The 22,457-nt window shown below is 44.2% G+C and overlaps 1 protein-coding gene across 3 annotated transcripts in view; it reads left to right on the top strand.

Moving 5' to 3' along the window:
* The window catches only part of LOC114849387 (eph receptor A7), a 71,962-nt gene that overhangs the window by 1,252 nt on the left and 48,253 nt on the right, over nt 1-22,457 (top strand). For all 3 annotated transcript variants that reach the window (XM_029140784.3, XM_055506244.1, XM_055506245.1), the window contains exons 2-4: nt 467-531; nt 1,052-1,721; nt 14,375-14,530. In XM_029140784.3, coding sequence (XP_028996617.1) covers nt 467-531; nt 1,052-1,721; nt 14,375-14,530 — 891 coding nt within the window. The remainder of the gene's footprint in view (nt 1-466; nt 532-1,051; nt 1,722-14,374; nt 14,531-22,457) is intronic.

Genomic DNA, 22,457 nt, shown 5'->3' with positions numbered 1-22,457 from the left:
TTTGTCTCCTCGCACGCCTCCGAAACGTTAAACAAGCTGATTTGCCGAAAATCCTCCGCTCATCAAAGCCGCCTGTTGTGCGAACTTCTCTATTATCCACGCCTTTCGCGGGGGAAGACGTGCGCGTGCTCTGACGGAGACGCAGGTGTGACCTTAACCCAGAAACTTAACTTTTGATACCAAACGCTCCGATTTTTAAATCTATCTTTTGTTCTACTCTGTCAGTATAACTTAAAATAATTGCTACGGAAAAATATATAATAATAGTATTAATAAATAGGAATAAAACTGAACAGGCCAGAATAAAGTTCCCTCTCACATAGGAGGTATTTATTTTGTTGGCCGCTGCCGCTAGAATTGGGTCATGGGTAAAAACCCTGTACATATAGATGCAGCCTATAAGTAATAGACAACCTGACGACCCACTGAGATTTAATCACCTGCCTCTTGGTGTTCCTGTCACTAGTGATTCTGTTGGACTCCAAGGCACAGCAGACAGAACTGGAGTGGATCTCCTATCCTCCCAATGGGGTAAGTCTGGAAGCTGTATATATATTTTCCTTTTCTCTGATGACCCACATGTGTGATAGGAATATTTAAAGATGTGAGTTGCACGTGAGGAGTGGTACCCTATAGATCCGTGCTCGCAGAAGCTTCTGCAGAACAAAGAGGAAGGATACGGGAGGCTGTTTTGGCTTTCCAAACCCGTTTCGACATTCAGAGCACAAAGGCCTTCAGGAGACCACTTCCAACTTGCTGGTCTGATTAAAAGCAGGCAGCGAGAAAGGTTTTAAATAAATAGTGCAAGCATGAGCAGATAAACTGAACACAATCATACCCTAAAGATGCCTCGGTGCGATAAGAATGCAGCCGCTAATCCCCCTTCTTTCAAATGGGTTTAATACATTTTATATACCTTTGTCATATTCATTACAGCGTAGCAGTCAGTTTAAGTTTGGTTTGATTGCCCAGCATCAGATATGATAGCGTTCACATTTAACTTCACACTGATAATGCTCCCTAATAAACATATGCATTTGTCTTCTTTCAGTGGGAAGAGATCAGTGGTTTGGATGAGAACTACACACCTATTCGCACTTACCAGGTTTGCCAAGTCATGGAGCCCAATCAGAATAACTGGCTTCGGACTAACTGGATAGAGAAGGGCGATGCCCAGAGAATCTTTGTGGAACTGAAGTTTACGCTGAGGGATTGTAACAGCCTGCCTGGTGTGGTGGGCACATGCAAGGAGACGTTCAATTTGTACTACCAAGAAACCGATTCTGAGGTGGGCAGGAGCTTACGGGAGAACCAGTATGTGAAAATAGACACAATCGCTGCAGATGAAAGCTTCACCCAAGGTGATCTGGGCGAGAGAAAGATGAAGCTGAATACAGAAGTGCGCATAATTGGCCCATTGTCCAGGCGAGGGTTCTACCTGGCCTTCCAGGACGTTGGGGCTTGCATAGCGCTGGTCTCTGTTAAAGTTTATTACAAAAAGTGTTGGTCTATCATCGAGAACCTGGCTACCTTCCCGGACACCGTCACAGGATCGGAGTTCTCCTCCCTGGTGGAGGTCGAGGGCGTGTGCGTGAACGATGCAGAGGAGGAGGCCGACAACTCTCCCAAAATGCACTGCAGCGCCGAGGGGGAATGGCTGGTGCCTATTGGGAAATGTATATGCAAAGCTGGGTTTCATCAGAAAGGAGACGCATGCGAACGTAAGTGCCTATGCATTTCTCTTCTTCTTTGTGAAAAGTAGGAAAATCTTAGGGGTTGTTCAATTCCCACAGTTGTTTCTCATTATATTTCCTTGCAGGTATTTAGTTAGTTATGCAGAGTCGGTAAATAATGTTAATGAACAGTTCTCTTAGCAAATGGGATTAAAGCAGTTGACATGACAGCAGTAAAGATGGATAAAGTGCCCAAGCCAAACATCCTCAATGTAATAATTAGGATTCAAGTTAATTGATTGTGAGGCTCCTAAATCACAGCAGTGATTCTGTTGACACGCAGATTAAATAATAACTGGAGTTTAATTTCTCATCTCCAACACTTTTACTCTCACCTGTTGGCAACAAGCCAAGACAATCACTAGCCAGCCAGTGTCTCTGCCCCGGTCAAATGACCCTGACACCTGGAGAAAACAAATAGCTGCTGTACTGTGGCATTTAGGTTTCAGGATGTATACGGAGAAACTTAATGGAAAATGCAGATGCAGGCTCCCCGTGGCCCGGTCGTGCGTTGTCGTGTTGCCTGGAACAAACCTTTCAATCACTTTTAATGCTAAGAGGAATGTTTTCAGAGCTGACTTAAATAAAAATCATTATGGATTCAGCGGTAGATCCCAGAACTAAAATAGTCCGTCTTTGTCAGCCAGTCTTTTTTTTCCATGTCTTGTAAAGCAGGTAATCACAATTCAAGCAGCTTACGGAAACCAACAGCCAGTAATAATTGAACAGAATGTGTCTAAGAACAAATTAGTGTCCCTGACAGACCAGCTTTTATGCCACGCTGTCATCCATTAGGGAGTCCTCTGAGGGAGGTGCGTTAATGAAATATATTAGGCCGTGTAATTTAGAGCAACGTAGTCTGCCACGAGTTGTGCTACGGCTCTAATGTTAGCAGGCAAGCGCTGAAGGTCCAGCTTTGCCCTTAGGTGGAAAGAAAACCCACAAAGAAGTGATGCACAACAGCAGCCAATAGCTCTTACTCCTCAGACACCCTTTCCCATTATATATCTTTGTGCAAGGACTGAGGCATGTCTCCATTAATGCATCTGTTTGTGTCAGCTGAAACAAATACCTGTAGATAGAAGCAGCAGTGCAGTCAGTCTACCCTGAGGTTGTTTAACGCTGGTGGAAGAAGCTTCCTTAATGTGCGTGCGGATCAAACTCCCGTCCTGATGTTGCACCTTTATGAGCTTTATCTCCGCTGAGGCATGAGAAGCCTTTGTATTAAGGGGTAGTTAATCTAAATAAAATGAGAATCACGGTGCACCATCAGCACTTCTCCCAGCAGCTCCACTGACATTAAATTGTCCAGTCAGTAGTTTCCCCCTAGAACAATCTAAAAGCTATTCAAACTATTTCTATCAGCTCAACAGCAGAGCAATGAGCCCAAGTGACTGTGACCATTAAGAACGGGAGATCACGGAGCTTGTTTTAGTCCTGCATGTGTAAACAGGCTTCATTATATGATGGACTTGTATTAAAAGTGAAGGTAACATAGACGCTGATCAGCCATGAGCACAGCCTCCCTTAAAAATGTATACATGTAGCTCATGTGAGATACAGGAAACACTCCCACGGCTTTCTGCTTTTTACTCATAAAATTTTAACCCTTTAATGCATGAATTCTTCTCTAAATGTTTCTTTTTTCTGGTTAGTGGTGGTGTGACGTGGATGTTCACACATATTGATCTCACAGATATATCTGTGTAACAGATATTGTCCCATAGCTCCAGATTCCAGCACTGCTAACAAGCATATTGTTGAAGACACTATGGTGGGATCAGAGCCACATCATTTCATCTTTTCAAACATAGGTTTGTTTGGTCACAGCAGACACTGGATTTGCCTCTGCTCTAATTTAGGCTCAGTAATATGCTATGATTGTGACTCGGCCACTGAGTTAAATATTCAGGGAGTGAGTGCAGGTGGAGTCCGCGAGTGGGCTGTCAGTCATGTCATCCGAGGAGCCCCGTCTGTGGGCATAAAAGCCTCCACCGAAACGTGTTGTGATCCACTCATTCATCACCGTCACCAAAGAGGGACCCCTTGTCTTTCAGCCCCGTGGCCCCATGCCTCGTCCGTCTCTCTTTAACTCTTTGTGCTGCAGCCTGTGGCAGTAAATGTCACTTTTCTTCTCTGCCTGCTGTGCTTGGCGGTTGTAGTGTAATGGGTGTTTGAAAAGGAACCAGTTGAAGTGTCCCCGGCAGCCTGCGCAGGCTTCATCCTGCGAAGAAGTGCGTGTTGGGAAAATAGCCCCCATTCAAGGCCGGGTCCTGTTTAGCGCTGGATACTGGCTGCATTGGAGCCACGGAATCGTTTGGACAGAGAGAGGGCTCTTGTGGCAGCACATTGGTGTCTTTGTTCCCTTCAAGCCCGGGAATGCATGTTGTCTAATTTTGACACATCACATCGCCGTGGTACTAAATAACCAGTGTCTAAAAAATGATTAACTGCTCACCCTTGCCCAGATACAGGTGCCTCTACATGGCCCAAACTGATAAAAAGGCCATATCTGGATGCTAAGACGAGCGATAAGGGGAGGGGCCACTGGCACCATTCAGCTCGACTGTCGGAGAGTTGGACAGAAGTTAGTTTGAGACTGATTGATGGTCTGGGCCCCTGAGCAGTCAGGGGGCTGAACCATGACAGCTAACATCTATGGAAGGCACAGCACAAGACCTGGAGTAGAGGCTGCGTTTAGCATTTCAAATCAGCCAGGAAGCCGCTAGTCAGGTTGATTGATAAGGTGCGAATTCAGTATGCTAACTGCTCGGCTCTTCCAGCTGCTTCAGAGCTTAATTATGCAAATGACAGGTGTGTTCTGAATCCACAGGAAACCCAAATGGACCCAAATCACTCAGAATTGAAATAGATTGGTGACGGATGGGAGCTCGTCCCGTCAGTGTAACAGCACAGGAGCTTTTCCTCCCTTATGTTGGTCGGACAAAACAAGATGCGGGAGAACGTTTCAGCAGACCTTTTTGCAAAAGTTAGAGGATACTGTATAATACTATGGTAATTAAGTATCAACTATACACTATGATATTAAGTTTAACTCCTGAACACATCCAGCTACTGAATGTTGCCATTAAATGTCATTTTTATCCTAGTGTTTATTTCATTTTATTATTTTTTTGAAATTTAGACACAAAACATGTAACTATTTATGCAGAAGAGGGAGCAATGGCTGTTTATTATCTAAATGATATAAAGGAAAGAGACTTATGACCACAGAGTATTAGTAGATTCCTGTGCAGTTCTGTTCTGTTGTTCCACCAAAAGCCAAAGCCAAACGTAGAGACTCAGGAGAACACGCAAGGTTTGAAACCGAGCTTTGACAACATGTGTTGTGGAACATTAATTATATTACCAGCCTTTATAAAAATCATTATTATTGTTCCCTGGTCACACACTGCTTGGTGTCAGCTGCGCCTTCTGCCTCGTCAACACGTCAAATTACTGTCAGCGCCTCGTTTTCACTTGGAAAGAACTTTTACTGGGACATTTGCCCCCAATGTTTTGTGGCTTGGTAAATATTTGTCTCAATGTTATATTTATATATGATTTGAGCTTATCCACAGGCTGAAGCGAAGGCAAGAAAACAAAGGGACTGTCAGAAGTAATTATTTGCTCCTACTGGTTCCCCTGTTTCATGATAACACGCTGAGGTAAAGATGGATCTGAACACACAATCTGAGCTTAAAGAGGGACAGGAGGCTGCCGGTGGCTGTTCACTGGTAATGGGTTTGTCTCTCCCCTCTGCTGATAACCTGCAGCTACTGACTCATGCATACATGAATATCAAGCAGCTGTTGGGAAAGCTCAATCCACCGAACTGTTGTAGGTGCACAAACCTTGTTCAGGAAACTCTACTGGGAGGACGGCAGAAAATTGTTGGGATATTTTTCACATATTTTTTTGTTCTTAAGTCCTGAACCCAGCCGTGTTTTTTCACGGGCACAGGCTGTAGTCAGTAGATGTCTCCTAGAGATATTCTACATTAATTCAGCGTGTTTAAAAAAAGTATGCATGTATTCTTTTTAAATCTTGATGCAAATTTAAAAAACTAGTGTCAGAAAAGCATCTGTGAATGAGTGGTATAATTTCTGACGCACATTTTACTGAATTCCACTTCAAGACAAAAAGACCAACGTGGCTAACGATGACTTGGTTTGCACCTGCCGGTCCAAATTTGAGCCCATACGCTGCATGGTGTGAAAAGGCAGAGTCCAAGTAAACATTCCTCCTTCTCGAGCAAACAAAGCCATATGTTGGTCTGTGCCGCCAGTCCCCCCAGTAGAGAGACCTTTGGGTCCTTGCGTTATTTCCAAGGTGACACCGGGGTCCACGCTGGGACATACACCAGGTCAGTGAATATTAACTTCATTTACACATGGCTGCAGACAAAAGGAGGCCTGCCCATTGTGTTTAGTAACATGAGCGCCCGGCTGACAGAGCACTGTCAAGACGCAAGATGAATGATCGCAGCAGTTGACCCTTGATCGCCAGCGGAGTCACCTCTCTGTCCCTCTCTTCCCCGCATGACAAAGGAGCCCCCCCCCCCCGCGGCGGAGCGGCCCTCATCTCCACTGCACTAACAGGTTCAGACATCTTCATCGATCCGCGCTCCCGTATCTTTTGCAGTCCTAAGCTTCTGTCCGTTTTAGCTATCCAAACGCGGGTGTGTTTTTATTGTAATTGCTCACCAGCCGACTGCTGGAGATGGATGCGATCAGACAGGCAAACTGCATGTCAGAAGATAATGTCTCTGGTGTTCTGTGGCTTAAGGGTGAAAGCGATATGCGACCGGGCCCGGGGTCTCGGCACCTCAGGAGGAAGCAGTGAGGGCCGTGTTGTCAGCTGAGCTGCTCTTTCGGGAGGCTTCACACCGCTGGCTCTGTGCTTCAATCTTGCTTTAAGAAGAAAATCAATACCTTATTACATAACTTCACACTTTTTCTCGCTTGGATCCAGAGTAGAGGAAGCAGAACTTAGAACTAGCTGTGTAGGAAAGTCTAAGGTTCTGTGCTGGAATGAGCTGCATGGCAGGTCTCGGTGGTGCACAATGGAGGATGTGTTTGGAGCGGCAGCAAACAGCTCTGCTTATTTATCTGCCGGTTTTTGTCTTCAACTGTTGTTTGTTTGATAAACTGCCAAATTGTCTCACATAGAATAGTTTCCCATCCCCGCCTGTTTACATTGTGCTTGTTTCCATGTTGCTTCGCTGATCTTTACTAGTGTGGTGGTGGTGTCTCTGTCAGTAAAGGCCACAGGGCCCAGGACACAGGAGCGGCAAGAGGCTTGTTTGGCATTGTTCCATTTCTTTCTGTCCCTGGGACCACAGGAGAGGTGGTGGATTTGGCTGGGAGGGGCTGGGGTCAGGGTTGGAGGCTAGTAGGTATTAGAGCAATTCAGGGATATGCGGTGTTGCTGACTGGGGACATTCTCAGTGCTGATTTCTCCTGGGCTGCAGGGGACTTCCGATCAGTCAGACCTCTGGACCCCGTTCTTTTATCCCCAGAATGCACCTCATCTGCGTCGTTGTTTAGCTCGGCTCCCTTTCAGAGCCGACCACCTCATCCATTAAAGATAGATACCTCGCTGGCCTTAAGGGCCCTCTCTGCTGTTTCCATGTGAGTTAAATGAACTAAACAAAAGGCGATTAGGCAGGGACATTTTCCATGTCACTGAGAATCCATTTCAGAAGGCTCACTCTGCATGATGACTTAAAGGACTAAAAGGCTCTTAGGTAGGACTGGATGCGTGGACTCAAGATGCAGCTCAGTCTGAGTGAGAGGCTGTAAATTTCCTGATGTAATGAGTTTAATCTTAAAATGTCCTTCATTCTCCAAGCCCACACCCATGCAGTAAATCAGCAGGAGCTGCTTGTTTGTAATTTGTATCGCTGTCAAGAACAAATCTAATGAAGCGAAGTAATTGTAAGCAAAAAGTGACCTTCTTCTTTAGATTTCACTCCAAATCTTGATTCACGCGATTGTTAGGTCGGCTCTTATAGATTTCATTTAGCCTCAGACTTTTTATGACTTTACCTCAAGGTGTAGCAAGAACCTGTGAGAAAGCATTTCTGGGGAATGACTCAAATCTACAGGTACATGAGGTGAATCTCCTATAGAAGTGACATATAAAAATATGCTTGTGAGTGTATCTAGAGCCTGAGCTGTATTAAGCTGCATATTGTAGCTTCAAGAAAAAAAATCAATAACGTCTTTGGTGAAACACTGCTCTGATTGTTGCTGGTAACAAGTATATAGGAACTCTGTCTCCAGCTGAAAGTGCTCGCATTCACCTTGAAACCGGAGATAAGTGAGAAAGCACTGTATGCGTCTTTGTAGTCTGGCTGGAGCTGACCTCTTCAAACGCCAAAGTGGCTTCTGGCCACTCAGGAGAAACTCTAAAGTTACTTTCACAATGAGGTTTATCTGAAACAAATTACTGCTAAAGTGACATCTTAATCTAGAGCTGATAACAGGTTCATTAGTTTGCTGTTTAATTCCAAATGGAGAAACTTAGTGGACTCGCTGTAGCGTTGCTTTGAACGGCAAGGTACATTTTAGGAGAACTTAATCAGTGTCTGGCTCTGATCTCTGCTGTGTACAGCCAAGCGGGGGCTTCTTGTGGGTTTTCCCTGTTAGAGGGCAAAGCTGCGTGCCCTCCAACATAGTGTAAGGGAATGCTAATCTTCTCTTTGTTTCTGGTGGAAAGCTACTTATCTCCCGCTAAGCACAGGTACCTTGGATAAATGCGCTGCTTGTCTCTATGTGTGGAGTGTGGCAGCAAGCAGAGTTATTCCAAATATTGGTGGGGTGGAGCGAGCATCCAGCACAATATTACATCAGACTCTGTAACCAACTTATGTTTCAGCAGCTCCATTTAATTCAAGCCGTCTGTCTGAGCAGTGAGCGCTGGGACTGAAATCTGTGCTCCGTCCTGTAAGAAGATTTTCAGCATTGCAGTTTTCCTGCTTTGCGTTTTCAGCCGTTGTTTTTCAGTGTAAGTGACGCTACTTGCCTCTTGCACCCAGACAGGAGAGATCAACTGGTCTGTGAGCCAAAAAAGAAGCTTACCTTTATCAAGGGCGGGACTAAACTGCGCCTAAAACCCATCGTTGAAGAGGAATCATAAAGAGTGAAAAGCACTGGAATTCTTCACTCCAAGATTGGAGTTCTCACTCTGTGCAGTTTAGATGATGCAAAGCTGTAAACAAAAATGTTAGCAGGCACTGCAGTAAGCATAATAAATAACTCATGCTCCTATCAAGGAGCACTTGATTTCTCCAAAACCTTTGCAGCTACAAAAGTCCACACATCACCTCCAGGATAAGATCAATTGAGCTGTCTTTTGGCTTTTCAAGTCGAAGAAATATACGTGCTAAGGCTTTTTCCCAGGTCTGCTGCCTGCGTTGCACTGAAATTACTCACAAGATGTAGTGCCTCTCGCATTGCAGGGGAAAACACCACGGGCTCTAGTCCATAAAAGTGATGCAGCTGTAGTTGAGCATGCATAAAATGCAAATAAACAGAGTCTGATGAATGTCCGCACTGAGGCCTGCTGTACGTTGAGGCAGAGAACACAAGTCACGTCTAATCAGCATCTGACATCGGCCCGAGGCAACACGGGTACGTGCGAAAGAAGCCGTAGGTGAGTCATTGACGCGCTGCTCTGTAGTCATGGTCCTAATCACATGCCCTGAAAGTAGAAGTTGGAAACAATAAGCGGGAGTCGGGTTTTTAAATAGCTTTTCATGGTTTTCTGAACACCCAGCTAGACGCAGGCTATTTTAAAACAGAGGACAGCGAATGTTTATGACGACGTTACTGCTGGAACACTAGCTATCAGACGGGTCTGAAAAAGCCTTTGGGTTTTTACAGATACTAGCAGGAACATGTAGACAGCGCCGGTGACCTCTATTAACTATAAAGTCATCTGGCATGTCTTCATTATTTAGACTTTCATCACTCATTAAATAGGTAAAACCTGACTTCAAAGTGCTATAATATTTATTTTTCTGCCACTTGTGTACCGACAACATTCATCATCTGAGTGTGGATGGATTAACCTGCCACGGGGTAAAGAGCTGGCTGTCGGGCTCCTATTAACACCCTGTTAACAGTGGTACGCGTTCTCGAATTAGCACATGAAGCTGACACACATTTAGGCTGGAGCTGCTGGCCCCTGGACGCCTGGACGCGGGCCTGGGGAGTGGGCCGCGCGGCGCTGCTCGTGCTCACGGAGCATCGGACGTGTATGTGTGTTTGTTCCTCATAGCGCAGAAAATAAACGTAGATGCAGCATTTAACATTTGAATGTAGAGCGGCTCAGCGACGGATGCCAGACTGAGCAGGAGTAAGAGGAAACGGTGCTGAGGAAACATAAACCACAGTCGACAGGCACAGCGTCGCACCAAGCCTATGTTTAGAGCTGATATTTATAAAGACAGTGCCCTATCGGAGCGGCAGCAGCCATTGCAAACATTTTACAGAAAGCAATGGTGCCTTTTGAAATAAGAAAATAAACAGTTTCCTTTATCAGGCCTGACCTGTTCCACCTGGCATTCATCAGCCGTGGGTCTGCGTGCTGGTCCTGTCTGCTGCTCTCCTCCCTCTGCCTCTTTTATCACTCTAATGGAGTGCTATCTTCACGCCGCTCGCTCCCGGTCTCCGCAGCCGCGCTCGGCCCTCTTCAGCGTTACATTCTTTCCACATCTATCCTGACACACGGGCGGATTTAACACATAATCAGGGTGGATGGGAGGGCAGCCAGAGAAAAAGAGAGACTCTGCCCTCACAGGAATCATCATGCAAGGGCCGTGGAGCCAGAAAGGCCCACACTCGTCATTCTGCCTTTGGTTTGGATCTGCCACACTACCACACTGGAGCTCAATGTGGGTCCACAGTAATATTGAGATAAATGGGAAGTAACTCTATATCCCTGCTGCCCAGCTTTGACAAGCTAGCCCCCTCTGCACCCAGTAATAGTAGGGATTTGGTGTATTCATAAACCAGTAGTGTGCATGAGCAGAAAAATAGGATTAGGCTTTATACAAATCAATTTCTACAATATAAATAAAATCAAACGCTCCTCAAAGCTGTTTTGGGATTTGATTTGTCAGCAAAGGCACAATATTATTGAGATATATTGATTAGTTCGGATACTTTGAGATACCTAAACCTTGAAATTAATTTTGTGTCTGCACAACCATTTGCATTCATATGGTTCGCTGTCCCGCTACCTGGCAGAGCTGGCTTGATTGCTTTATTAACGAGCAGTAGCTGCTAGAGAATTAGACTGCAATATGTAGAAAGCGAAAAGGCCAGAGCTGGAATCCAATCAGCACAGCTTGTCTGCAACAGCACAAGATTAGCTGAGAGACGAAGAGAAAAAAAAAACACAAATTCCACGGCATAACTCTGAAAGAGTAATTATTTTCTATTTTGGCCCGGACGGGATGTCAGGCTGTCACATACGAGTCAGCGTTGATCCCGTTTCTTACCCAACATGTCAGGACACTGCCAAGCAACCGGAGATGCAATTCAAGAAGTCAAGTTAAGGAGCTCGGCTCAAATAAAGAAACAACAACAACAACAACAACAACGACAACAGAAAGACGAGTCTCACAGAAATGGGTTGCCTGATGCTGTACGTGCGTGTCTGCAGATGATAAGGAGACTTGGCTTTAATCTTTGCTCCAGTGTGTGCTGTGATTGAGACACTGTAGTTGCAGGAGTGTTTGATTATCTGTCCCACTACACCGAGGAGCTCCTTTCTCAGACTCCCCTTCATCTCTATGAATAAAATTGCTGACTGCAGCATTTACCCCCACACATCACTGAATGAAAGCGCTTGACCACTGGAAGGGAAATTACAGATGCTGGCTCTGTAGAATCTGACTGGAATGTAAGTCTCCGTTCTGTCTCTGAGGACTGACTAATTCCTCAGGGTTATAAATAAGCCAGCTGAAGCCAGTGAACCAAAAAGGCCCATGTCAACAAGTGCCTGCCATTAGTTGCTCTTTTTTTTTCTTGAAGACGACCCGACGTACACACAATGAACTGGAAGTTGTCAAACTCAGTGGAAGTTGCATAGAGTCCAAGGTTCTTGTACAGTGTTTTAACACGCCTGTGTGTCACTGTTTGCTCGTAGGGTGCCACTCATCATGTCAGCAAAGAGGCTACTGGGTGAACAGAGTAGTGTTACTTTTTTGTAGATATTTCCACTTGGAAAGCGAGTGCTGCTTCAGGGAAAGCTGACAAAGAACAACCTCTCTCACACTATCAGTCCATCACAGTGTCTTGGACTGTGACTGTCTCTGCAGCATCTGGTGCCAGGAACAGGAACTTGCCAGCAGCAAGTCAGTGCGCTTCTGCTGGGATAGGAATGCTGGACCCGGGAAGCTGTGTTTGTACTTGTCACTGCGCTGCCAGAGTTCAGGAAAGCTGCATAAACACTTACTGTCATACAGCGTTTGATTCCTGAGCTCTCATTTGTTACCTGGTTGATTCTGTTAACGTTTCTGGGTGACGAACCCAGTTGGGTATTGTCCCATAGCAGGAGCTACTCCATAAAATACACACTTTACTGCATGCAGGGTTGGAGCAGGCACAATACAGAAATGATGCTGCAGAACTCAGAGGTGCTCACTGTTGGACAATGAGCATGTCTGTTCATATGCGTGTGCAATAAGACACTGAAGTCTGATCCTGACTTGTTCATCCTGGTAATGCCTTGCAAAGCTTGAAGTGCATGTATGAAACTACACTACGAGACAAACACAGTTTGAATGCAGTAAACTGCTCCTGGACTTTAAAGACTGCCTCGTACTACTGTACTTGTCTTAATCTGGCCTGTGGATACTGATGCGTGGTGGCGTGGTGGTCGTGGTGGGATACAACCCCGCCAGGCTTTGGCCCTCCACACACCCAGCACATGAGCTCTCAGAAACCCAAAGGCAAACAGACACGCTGTCTTATCAGGATGTTTAAACAGTAGCATGGTGGGAGAAAGCAGTGTCTTAAATGGGATCTGGCCAATCTTTAACCTGCTGGAAAAGCCCCTCGTCATTATCAGCGTCCACAGCGTGTGTTTACACAGCGCGTCAGACGCTGTGGATGCACACAGTCGACATACTTTGTTGTTTGTTTGAATGTTATGGCTCATAAGAGCTGCACAGGCGTTAAAAACACAGAAGAATATGTTGAGTCAGCAGCCATATACGTTGTACCTGATCAGCGTTTGAGAGCCACTCCTCACAGCTCTGTTTCCTATTATCAGCTGGCTGCAGGTAAAGGTAAAGAACGACTGGAGATAAAATCGTGTCTGTTTTCCCTCTTGGTTAAACGCAAGGTCCTGTTTCACAAGGCTGTGGCAGTGCGTTAAATGGAGAGTGGCAGGGATATCCTGAGCCTCGACCCCCCCCCACCGCCCCAACCCTTCCCAGCTCTAGAAGAACGGGAACGTTTGGATCGCCTTTACTTCTTATTTGGGATCTGTCACAAGATGTGTTTCTACAGGAAGTGAATGGCGGAACGGAACTGAGCTGCAGTGGTGGGAACCCAGTGTGAAAGTCACAGCTTATTTCCTCCAGTGCCTCAGGAAAAATGCATTTTTAAGCAAGGTTTGATGTGATAGTTATTGCGTAGCGCTGTTCACACACATATAGGGTTCTGCGGACTCTGAAGGCAAAGCTTGAAGGTTGGCACCGGGCTTGTGTAGCTCTGGTTTGCAGTTGGAGCCAGACTCAGAACAGACACTGAACATTAACTCAGCAAACACGTGTGATTAACAGTGAGGCTGCAATGAGTTATTACCACCGTGTCTTTAACTTTCACGTTAGTTAAAGACACGCTGGACATGTTATGGCTCTTTTAGGGCATCATTTGGAGCATGAAGACAATGACGGGTGGGAAAATTAGTGGGGTTTAGGAGTTTATTCATGAATTAGTGGCTTACAGCGATGACGCCTCAGTCAGTTTGAGGTTTGTTTACTTTCTTGGATAAAATGTTTAAAGATCCATGTACTTTTGCTGGATATATGTGCTTATCTGTCTGCTCCACAGAGGAACGTTTCCTCTCAGAGATAGGCCTCGTTATAAACAAGTCAGACCTTTTCTACTGACCTGAGGATTCATTAGAATAAAAATAACCATGTTATTTCCCTCTCAAAGGGAGAGGTTATAGTCAGCAAATACTTGAACATGACGCTGCTTCACGGCTCAGCCTGCTACGGGGGCAGGTTCAGTCACATACACTCTGCTTTGAGATGTGAACTCTAGCGTTTGCTGTATCGCTCCGTTTTCAAGGAATCCAAACCTTCTTATGTTTGCACTAATATCACCCAAACACACTGACTGTGTGCATGTACAGTGATTCTATGTGTAGTGAAGAGCAGGGTTGTAGTTAGAGGTGGTTATGAACATTGTACACATTATCACGACTGTTAACACATTAGGCGGCTCAGACATGGACTATGGACTAAATGGACTCCACTTAATATTTGATTACCTTTGTAAGTAATAATAAAAAAACAATGGGGTCTGGTCTAACTAGTCTTTTGTGGAATAATTAGTAGGTAAACACAGAAGTATTTCCCCATCACCTGAGTCTCCTTTTCCTTCATTCCACAGCATGCGGCCGGGGTTTCTACAAGTCGTCCTCACAGGATCTCCAGTGCTCTCGCTGCCCGGCGCACAGCTTCAACGACCGCGAGGGCTCGTGGCGCTGCGACTGTGAGGACGGCTACTATCGAGCGCTCTCCGATCCTCCGTCTGTGGCCTGCACAAGTAAGTGCACCATGCGGTTGCTAGGTAAAAGCAGTGCAGGTCACTCGCCGCATGAGAATTTAAACAGTCACACATGCGTAGGAGGGAAAAAAACAACGTTGAACCAAGGTAGTGGGTTTGCGCTGGTCTCATGAAAGGCCCAGATTTGTTCCAGCAGTTCCTCTCTCTCCTATGTCCTCCTATGTATGTCAGCACAGTCATGTTTGCAGGCTGGCATGTCTGTTTTCGGTCTTTGGTGGATGCTAGTGATGAGAAAAGCAATTTGCCTTTTTTTTTTTGAGAGATGGCTGCAGAAGCCCCCCGAACCCAACGTCTTCATTCGCCCTGGCCAGTGTAACGCTTATGTGGCTGCTATTGATGGCTTATCTACACGGGGCAGGGCTCATTTGCTTTCCAATCCATTCTCAGTACGCGTTGATGGTGCTGGATGCTCTTTGCCTTCAGCTACTGTGCTTGGAGAGCGGTGCACCCTAGCAAGGCAATGTTAACACCGCTTTATCCCGAGGTAAACAACAGCCCTGAACACAATCTCTGCACCTTATCTGTGCTTGTTTTTGCTGCTAATAATGCATCACAAGGCTTCAGGAAAGGTTCACTAATCACTGACTGCTACATATACATGGCTTTTCATTTGATTTCATGTATCATCATATGTATTTAATGAGCAATTACAATTATGGAAATTTAGTTTGTACCATGTTCTGTGTATTAATAGCCGCAGTAACAGATCTGGATCTGTGGGAAGAGCAGCGTGTCTGGCTGACATGTTGCAGGGAACACCCAAAGTAGGCCAAGTGAGAATGTGTGTGTGTGACACAGAGACCGAGGCATTATGCAAATAATAGAATTTCCTAGCACTGCATCGGGTTGTCTGTGCATTAAGCCACAGAATCAATGTGGAATCAATCAATGTGACGAATTAAAGTCGGGATTCAAGGTTGTAAATTCCATATGAGAAATGATTTCTAAGTGTCTGCTAAGCGCCGTGTTGAGCAACATTTGTGCCTGTGCCTGCCCTGATCGTTTCTCCCTTTATTCCAGCATATCTTCTGTGCTCAGGTGTATTTACACGTACACTGCCAGAAGTATGTGCTTCACTCTTGAATCATTTGGCAGGAACCTTAAAAAGTCTAAACTTTCTCATAGAGAAGAATAATATTTCTGGAGGTTTATGTTTAGAGATTAACTGATTATCTATCAACAGGTATCACATAATAGTACAACAGTAAATGCTGTGCTTGGCGGAGGTTTGCACAAATACAAAACAAAAAGTATTGCATGGGATGTTTTATCTAAATATCAGTAAGATATTTTTCACACGGTTTAACTTAGATCTGTCATCTGCCATTTTGTCATTTACAGTTCTTCTAAAATGGAAGCAGTGAGCTTATTTACGCCCTCTACACTAACGATTCCATCACCGTGCTGAATACTATACTACATACTACATTCTTTTGTTAGATTTAGATTTGTGTTCAATCTGAAAACTGGACAAAACAGGTTGATCTCAAAAAAGAGATTTTACTGACAGCATAGAGTGCTTCAGCAGGATTTCTAGTTCTTTACACTTACACACAACTGAAGTAAAGAATAGTTAATAGTTGGACTATATGATAATTACAACAGTATTGTATCATAATATATTACACACACAGATAAAACAATCCATCCTGTATGACGTCTCTATACTGTTCCACTGTACATTTAATACTTAATGAACTGGTGCTTCATATGAAATTATAACTGATGAAGTAGTCGGGGATGAACAAAAGAAATCAAAGTACTATATAATGAAAACCATGACCAAAACCTGACCGTTAAGTTCAGGCTGCAGAACCTGAATTGAAATTGCAGTGGGAGCTTTCTAAAGCTGCACTTTAATTACAAGCTACCAGTGTATGGCTTGTGTCATTTCTAGTGCTGGCGCCGCTTTCTCCTGGTGTGTTATTCCAGCCAATTTCATTTTAACAGGCAGCTAAATGTAGGGAGACCTGTAGTGTGCTGTGATCTGGTGTTTGTTTAAGCAGTGGTGGAAACACTTTTTACAGTGAAAGGTTTTATTTCACCTTGTGCATGGTTTAAAAGCAGAGTAACAGTTGGGTGGCCTACGAGTGCTATTATATGATGACAATACAGAACCATTCCCATAGACTAATAGGTGCCCTGCAGTTTACAGATCTATAATAATATGAAAATTCTTTTAAATAAACTTTAACCTGAAGTGATCAAGGACACACATAGGGAGAAAGTTCCCACTTCTGTGTCCTCTGGCTGTTCTTCCTGAGTAATCAGCTTGGCCAAGTAGCACAGTAATTACTACTTCCCATTATTCATTTTCATTAAGTATGATGGCCCCATACCATTAAATGTAAATATGTATTTTTACCCTATATGCAAAGCTTTGCCCTCTTCTTCATTTATTCCCTGTTATTTTTTGCACAACCTCTACGTGCATTTCTCCCTCCATTGCTGGATTAAGCCAGTGTGACCAATAGTTACATCTTTTCAGGCCTTATCCAGACCAGGAGTGAATAGTAATTGAAAAATGAATTTGCACTGCCTGAACAAATAGCTTGATTGACAGATTTTGTTTTAAATAGTAGTCTGTAAAGCCACCATATCGCAGGCCTTAGCAAAACAGTGAGATGGATCTCTGGCATAGAGAGATTAAGAATGTGTCTATGAGGATTTAAGAGGAAATGAAATGAAGATGTAATGTAGGGACATGAAAAGCCAAATCCACACTGAATAAAGATGAGGGAACAAGGTCCAAAACATAAGTCCAAATGCACGGTGTCTGTGGGTGTGTGTGCGTGTGTGTGTGTGTGCGTTCCACTGGGTTTATGTGGTGATTGAAGGAATGCTTTTGTTTGTTGAATGTTCCTCGGTGCTATTCATATGCAAAGTTGTGAGAAAAAAAGATGTATGGGGACAGTTATGGGAAGGCTTCTTCTCCAGAGGCAAGGCACCGACTGGAGCTGTTGACACGTCGGGGAGCGAGCATCAATCATGCAACAGCTGTGAGCACGCGAAGGGCCGGAGAGGGCGATTAGGAGCTCCTCCCATGTCAGCGAGGTGGAGGCTCTGTCCTGTCTGGAGTTGCTGGGGCAAATCGCTATTTTTGCATCTGTCTGAATTCACTGCACTGACTACTGAACATTAAAAGGCCAGACAAATAAAAAGATAAACTTAAATACATTTTCTTTTCTTCCAGGAAAAAAATTGCACCGCAGTTATACATTTCCTTTAAAAAAACAGATTTGGACCTAGATGACCCTGTTAGTTCAGACAAACCATCACAAGTTGACAAGTCTGGTAAAAATATGAGAGTAAACACTGAGGCTCAGTTGATGTGAGAGGCAGTCTGATATTAACTTTCTTGACCTTCTACTATTTTCTCAGATTCTACCATTAGGTTTAAACAGTAGGCTGAGGAATCGTTGACTAGAATGCACACAGAATGTCCTTCCTGTTTTGCCTTTATTCTGCGTCAGTGAACCTAAAAAGAGAAGCCTTAAGTCTCTATGTTGGAATAAAACCACACTGGCTGAGTTTGAATTGCTTGTTATTGCAAATCGTGGCGATCAGAATGTACAGTGCAGCCCTTTAACCTCCTTCATACTGTGCACATGTAGAGTCCGTTTAAAGGCGTAGCCTCTGTGTCTTTCACTATGTCATTACCAGTGTTGTCCGGCAACACTGCACCACAATGGCTTTCTCAGACTCCTTTGAACGGCTTCATGTGTGTCTACAGCCCGCACTGCTTATTCTTCTTCAAACACATCCGAGCTTCTAGCTTGTGTGTTGTTCTGACGCAGCCGCGGAGATGTTTTCCTTTCACGTTCTAACGCCTGCCTACACCTGTATTCTTGTCCACGTGCCATCATGCAGCCTGCTGCACACACTCTCCAGAGTCTATGCTACAAGCAGAAATTCCATTTCAGCATGTAGCAAATCCAATATTGAATACAGTGTGGTATTGAAGTCCTATTGGACTTTTGGTTATTACATCAGCAGCAGTTGGAGAGCACAGAATGGGAAAGTCTGCTGCTAGCGCTTCGTCTCTGCTGCATGGCGTCGCTCTCGCAGGCCCTGCTGCAGTCACATCATTAGAGGCTCCGGGTCACGGGGTCACAACACACGTTTGTAGAGTGAAGATTACCTCATGGGTGATTTGAATACTACTCACCCCTGCTGCCCCTCTCCCCACAGCTCCCCAATTAAAGCACAGCCTGCTAATAGCCTGTAGAGGGTTAAGGCAGCCTCTCCACTCCGATAAGTGCTAGATTCTTCTTTTTTAAGCTTGGATTTACTCAGGTCTCACAATTCTGCACAGAATGACGACTTTGAAACGTGACTTAAAAACAATCCTTCATTCTATTATGTATTGCATGTAAAGATGTGTACATGCACTGGATAACACATTGCAGCTAAAGGTTATCAGTCACCATTATTTCCACATGGAGGCTTGTTGTTTATTCCACAGAATCACAGGTTCTGAATCAATCTGTGCCATGATAATATGGACATGATGTAAACTGTGCACACCAATGTTGTGTCTTTATGGATGTCAACAAAAATATACACACACACACACACACACACACACACACACACACACACACACACACACACACACACACACACACACAGACACAAATGCTCACTCCTACTTGGTCCGAGTGGCAGCGTTGGAGGAAACTAGTGTGTGAGTGATTGAGACGTTTCAGGCTGTGGGGGCTGGCAGGCTAATCCATGAAATGAGACTTGACTGGGAGGAGGGGTAAGAGGAGAGAACACGAGAAGATAAGATGGAGTGGGAGAGTGGGAGACAGAAAAAAAGTGTGACGAGAAGGCGAGCGACGAGCCCTTGAGCTATGACGATGAGCAACAAGGATGAGCAGATAGGCCGACAGACAGACAGTGAGGAGCTCAGGATGCAGAGCGAATGTGCTGCAGGTAAAGTCGGAGCAAAAGATCCTCTCTGTCCAGACAGAAAAACAAAGACGCATCATATGCATGGCGTCGCCGTGGCTGAAGGGGGAAATGCGACTGCTGTCTGTGAGTGATAACTCGAGGCAAAGCCTTAATCTGTTGACTTTGTAGATTTTGTGAACTCATAGTAGTGCTAATGTTGACATCGGATTTCCTTGGGAGGAGTTTATTAATGCAGTGTAGGAGCAAACCTACAACCCTGCAAACCTGAATTATCCCAGACCGAACAGTCACAGCCTATTGAACCCAGAACTAATTCATCACTGAAAATGTAGTGAGAAGCACAATATAAACGTTCAAATGGACAAAAGATGAAGACACATCTTGCAGGGTAGCAGGCACCTGAAAAACAAAGGTCACACTGATCCAGGATCAGTCTAATCTAATTCCGTCTCTTGTTGCTGCTAAACTTTGGCATAAAATGAATGAAAACAACACGTTGCCATCACTGATTGGAAGTGCCCTAAGTTTGGGCTGCGTGGGAATCCCAGCAGGCTCCTTCCTTTTGATGGCGAGAAGGACACTATGGGGTGGAGTGTCTGTGCCAAGGCCAAGTGGAGTGGTGCTATTAGCAGTCACTCATCTCATCTCCACTTCACCTGCCACAGGTGGTGCTTTCATCATCCATAGTGTCTGATGGAACCTGACTACGAGAGAATGCGTGAATGCTGAGGCCTTGCTTCTAATTAGGTGGTGTCCTGCAAACGATGTGGGCTTTGTGGCTAATTGGAGCACTTTTTGGGAGCCTCTCTGCTCTCTAGTAACATGGCCATGTTGCTTAGTCCCCCCACTGCTTGACAACTCAGAGTGGAGCCCAGGACGCAGAGTCGCAGTCTTACACGCCTCTCTGCATGTTCTCTACAGCCGCGACCCACTCTTAGTCTTAGTTATCGCATAGAGACTGTGTCTGCTTCTCGACCACCTAAACTATACAAGTCACAAACAAATCAAAGAGGAGTGACTTACCAGAATTTAATAAACATCAAAACAGTTCCTCTTACGGAACAAAGTAACAGTAAGCTAATAAAGTGTGGTTTATTAAATATCAGATCTCTCTCATCTAAATCCTTTTTAATAAATGACTTGATAAGTGACCATCACATAGATCTGTTCTGTCTCACTGAAACCTGGCTGCAGCAGGATGAATATGTTACTTTAAATGAGTCGACTCCAATGAGTCACATCAACTATCATGTTCCAAGAAGTACAGGTAGAGGTGGAGGAGTAGCAGCAGTTTATAAATCAGATTTATTAATTACTCCTAAACCTAAACATAGTTATAACTCATTTGAGAGCCTCACTCTGGGCCTTTCTCACCCAGACTCTAAAACTCAGAAACCAGTTGTGTTTTGTATTGTTTACCGTCCTCCTGCTCCATATTCAGAGTTCTTAACTGAATTCTCTGAATTCTTATCTGACTTAGTTCTTAGCACAGATAAAGTCATTGTAGTGGGAGACTTTAACATTCATGTAGATGTTGACAGCAACTGTCTCAGCACTGCTTTTAACTCCTTAATAGACACTATTGGTTTTACACAGCAGGTAAATGAACCCACTCATCGTTTTAACCACACCCTAGATCTTGTACTGACATATGGGGTTGAAATTGATAATTTAATAGTTCTTCCCCAAAACCCTCTGTTATCTGACCATTTCTTATTAACTTTTGAATTTAGCACAACTGACCCTATAACAGCTGGAAAGAAATGTTACTATAGCAGATGTTTATCTGACAACGCTGTTGCCAGATTCAAGCAGATGATTCCATCATCTTTTGCCTCAATGTCTTGCAGATACACAGAGAACAGTCACCTTAATCCTTATGAACAGGTTGACTGTCTTGTAGATGATGCTGCAGCTTCTCTACGTACAATGTTAGACACAGTGGCTCTTCTGAAGAAGAAGACAGTGAATCAGAGGAGGTTAGCTCCGTGGTATAACTCAGACATCCGCAGCCTAAAGCAAAGGACTAGACAACTAGAAAGACAGTGGCGTTCCAACAAAATAAATGTAAACTGCATTGCATGGAAGGACAGTCTAATGAAATATAAAAAAGCACTGTGTGCTGCTAGAAAAACATATTATTCCTCCCTAATTGAGGAAAACAAAAACAACCCCGGGTTTCTTTTCAGCACTGTAGCCAGGCTGACATAGAGTCATAGCTGTATTGAATCTACTATCCCCTTAAATCTCAGCAGCAATGACTTTATGAACTACTTTACTAATAAAATTATCATCATTAGAAAAAACATTCAGCAGCGACTTCTTCCAAATGACAGAAAGCACTGTCTAGATCCATCAACTTTAAATTTATTAAATCCTCTGTCTTACCTAGACAGCTTCTCGCCCATAACTCATATGGAGTTAACCTCAATAATTAACTCTTCCAAGTCGTCCACTTGTCTTTTAGATCCAATCCCAACCAGATTACTCAAAGAAGTTCTACCTTCAATCAGCTCATCCATATTAAATCAAATCAACCAATCTTTACAACTAGGCTATGTACCACAGGCTTTTAAGGTGGCTGTTGTCAAACCTCTATTGAAAAAACCAACCCTTGACCCTGGACAACTAGCCAACTATAGGCCCATTTCAAATTCACCCTTTATTTCCAAGATTCTGGAAAAAATTGTGGCTAAACAATTATCTGACCACCTTAGTGGGAATAACCTGTATGAAGATTTTCAGTCAGGATTTAGAAAACATCATAGCACAGAAACAGCTCTGGTTAGAGTCACTAATGATCTTCTATTAGCTTCGGAAAATGATCTAGTTTCTGTCCTTGTCCTGTTAGATCTTAGTGCTGCATTTGATACAATTGATCATCACATTCTATTACAGACACTAGAACATAGAATCGGGATTAATGGAACAGCATTGGGATGGTTTAAATCCTATTTGTTGAACAGATTCCAGTTTGTTCATGTTAATG

This window comes from Betta splendens, chromosome 24, assembly GCF_900634795.4.
Source record: "Betta splendens chromosome 24, fBetSpl5.4, whole genome shotgun sequence".
Classification (NCBI taxonomy): Eukaryota; Metazoa; Chordata; class Actinopteri; order Anabantiformes; family Osphronemidae; genus Betta; species Betta splendens.
This window is presented reverse-complemented; position numbering and strand designations above follow the sequence as displayed.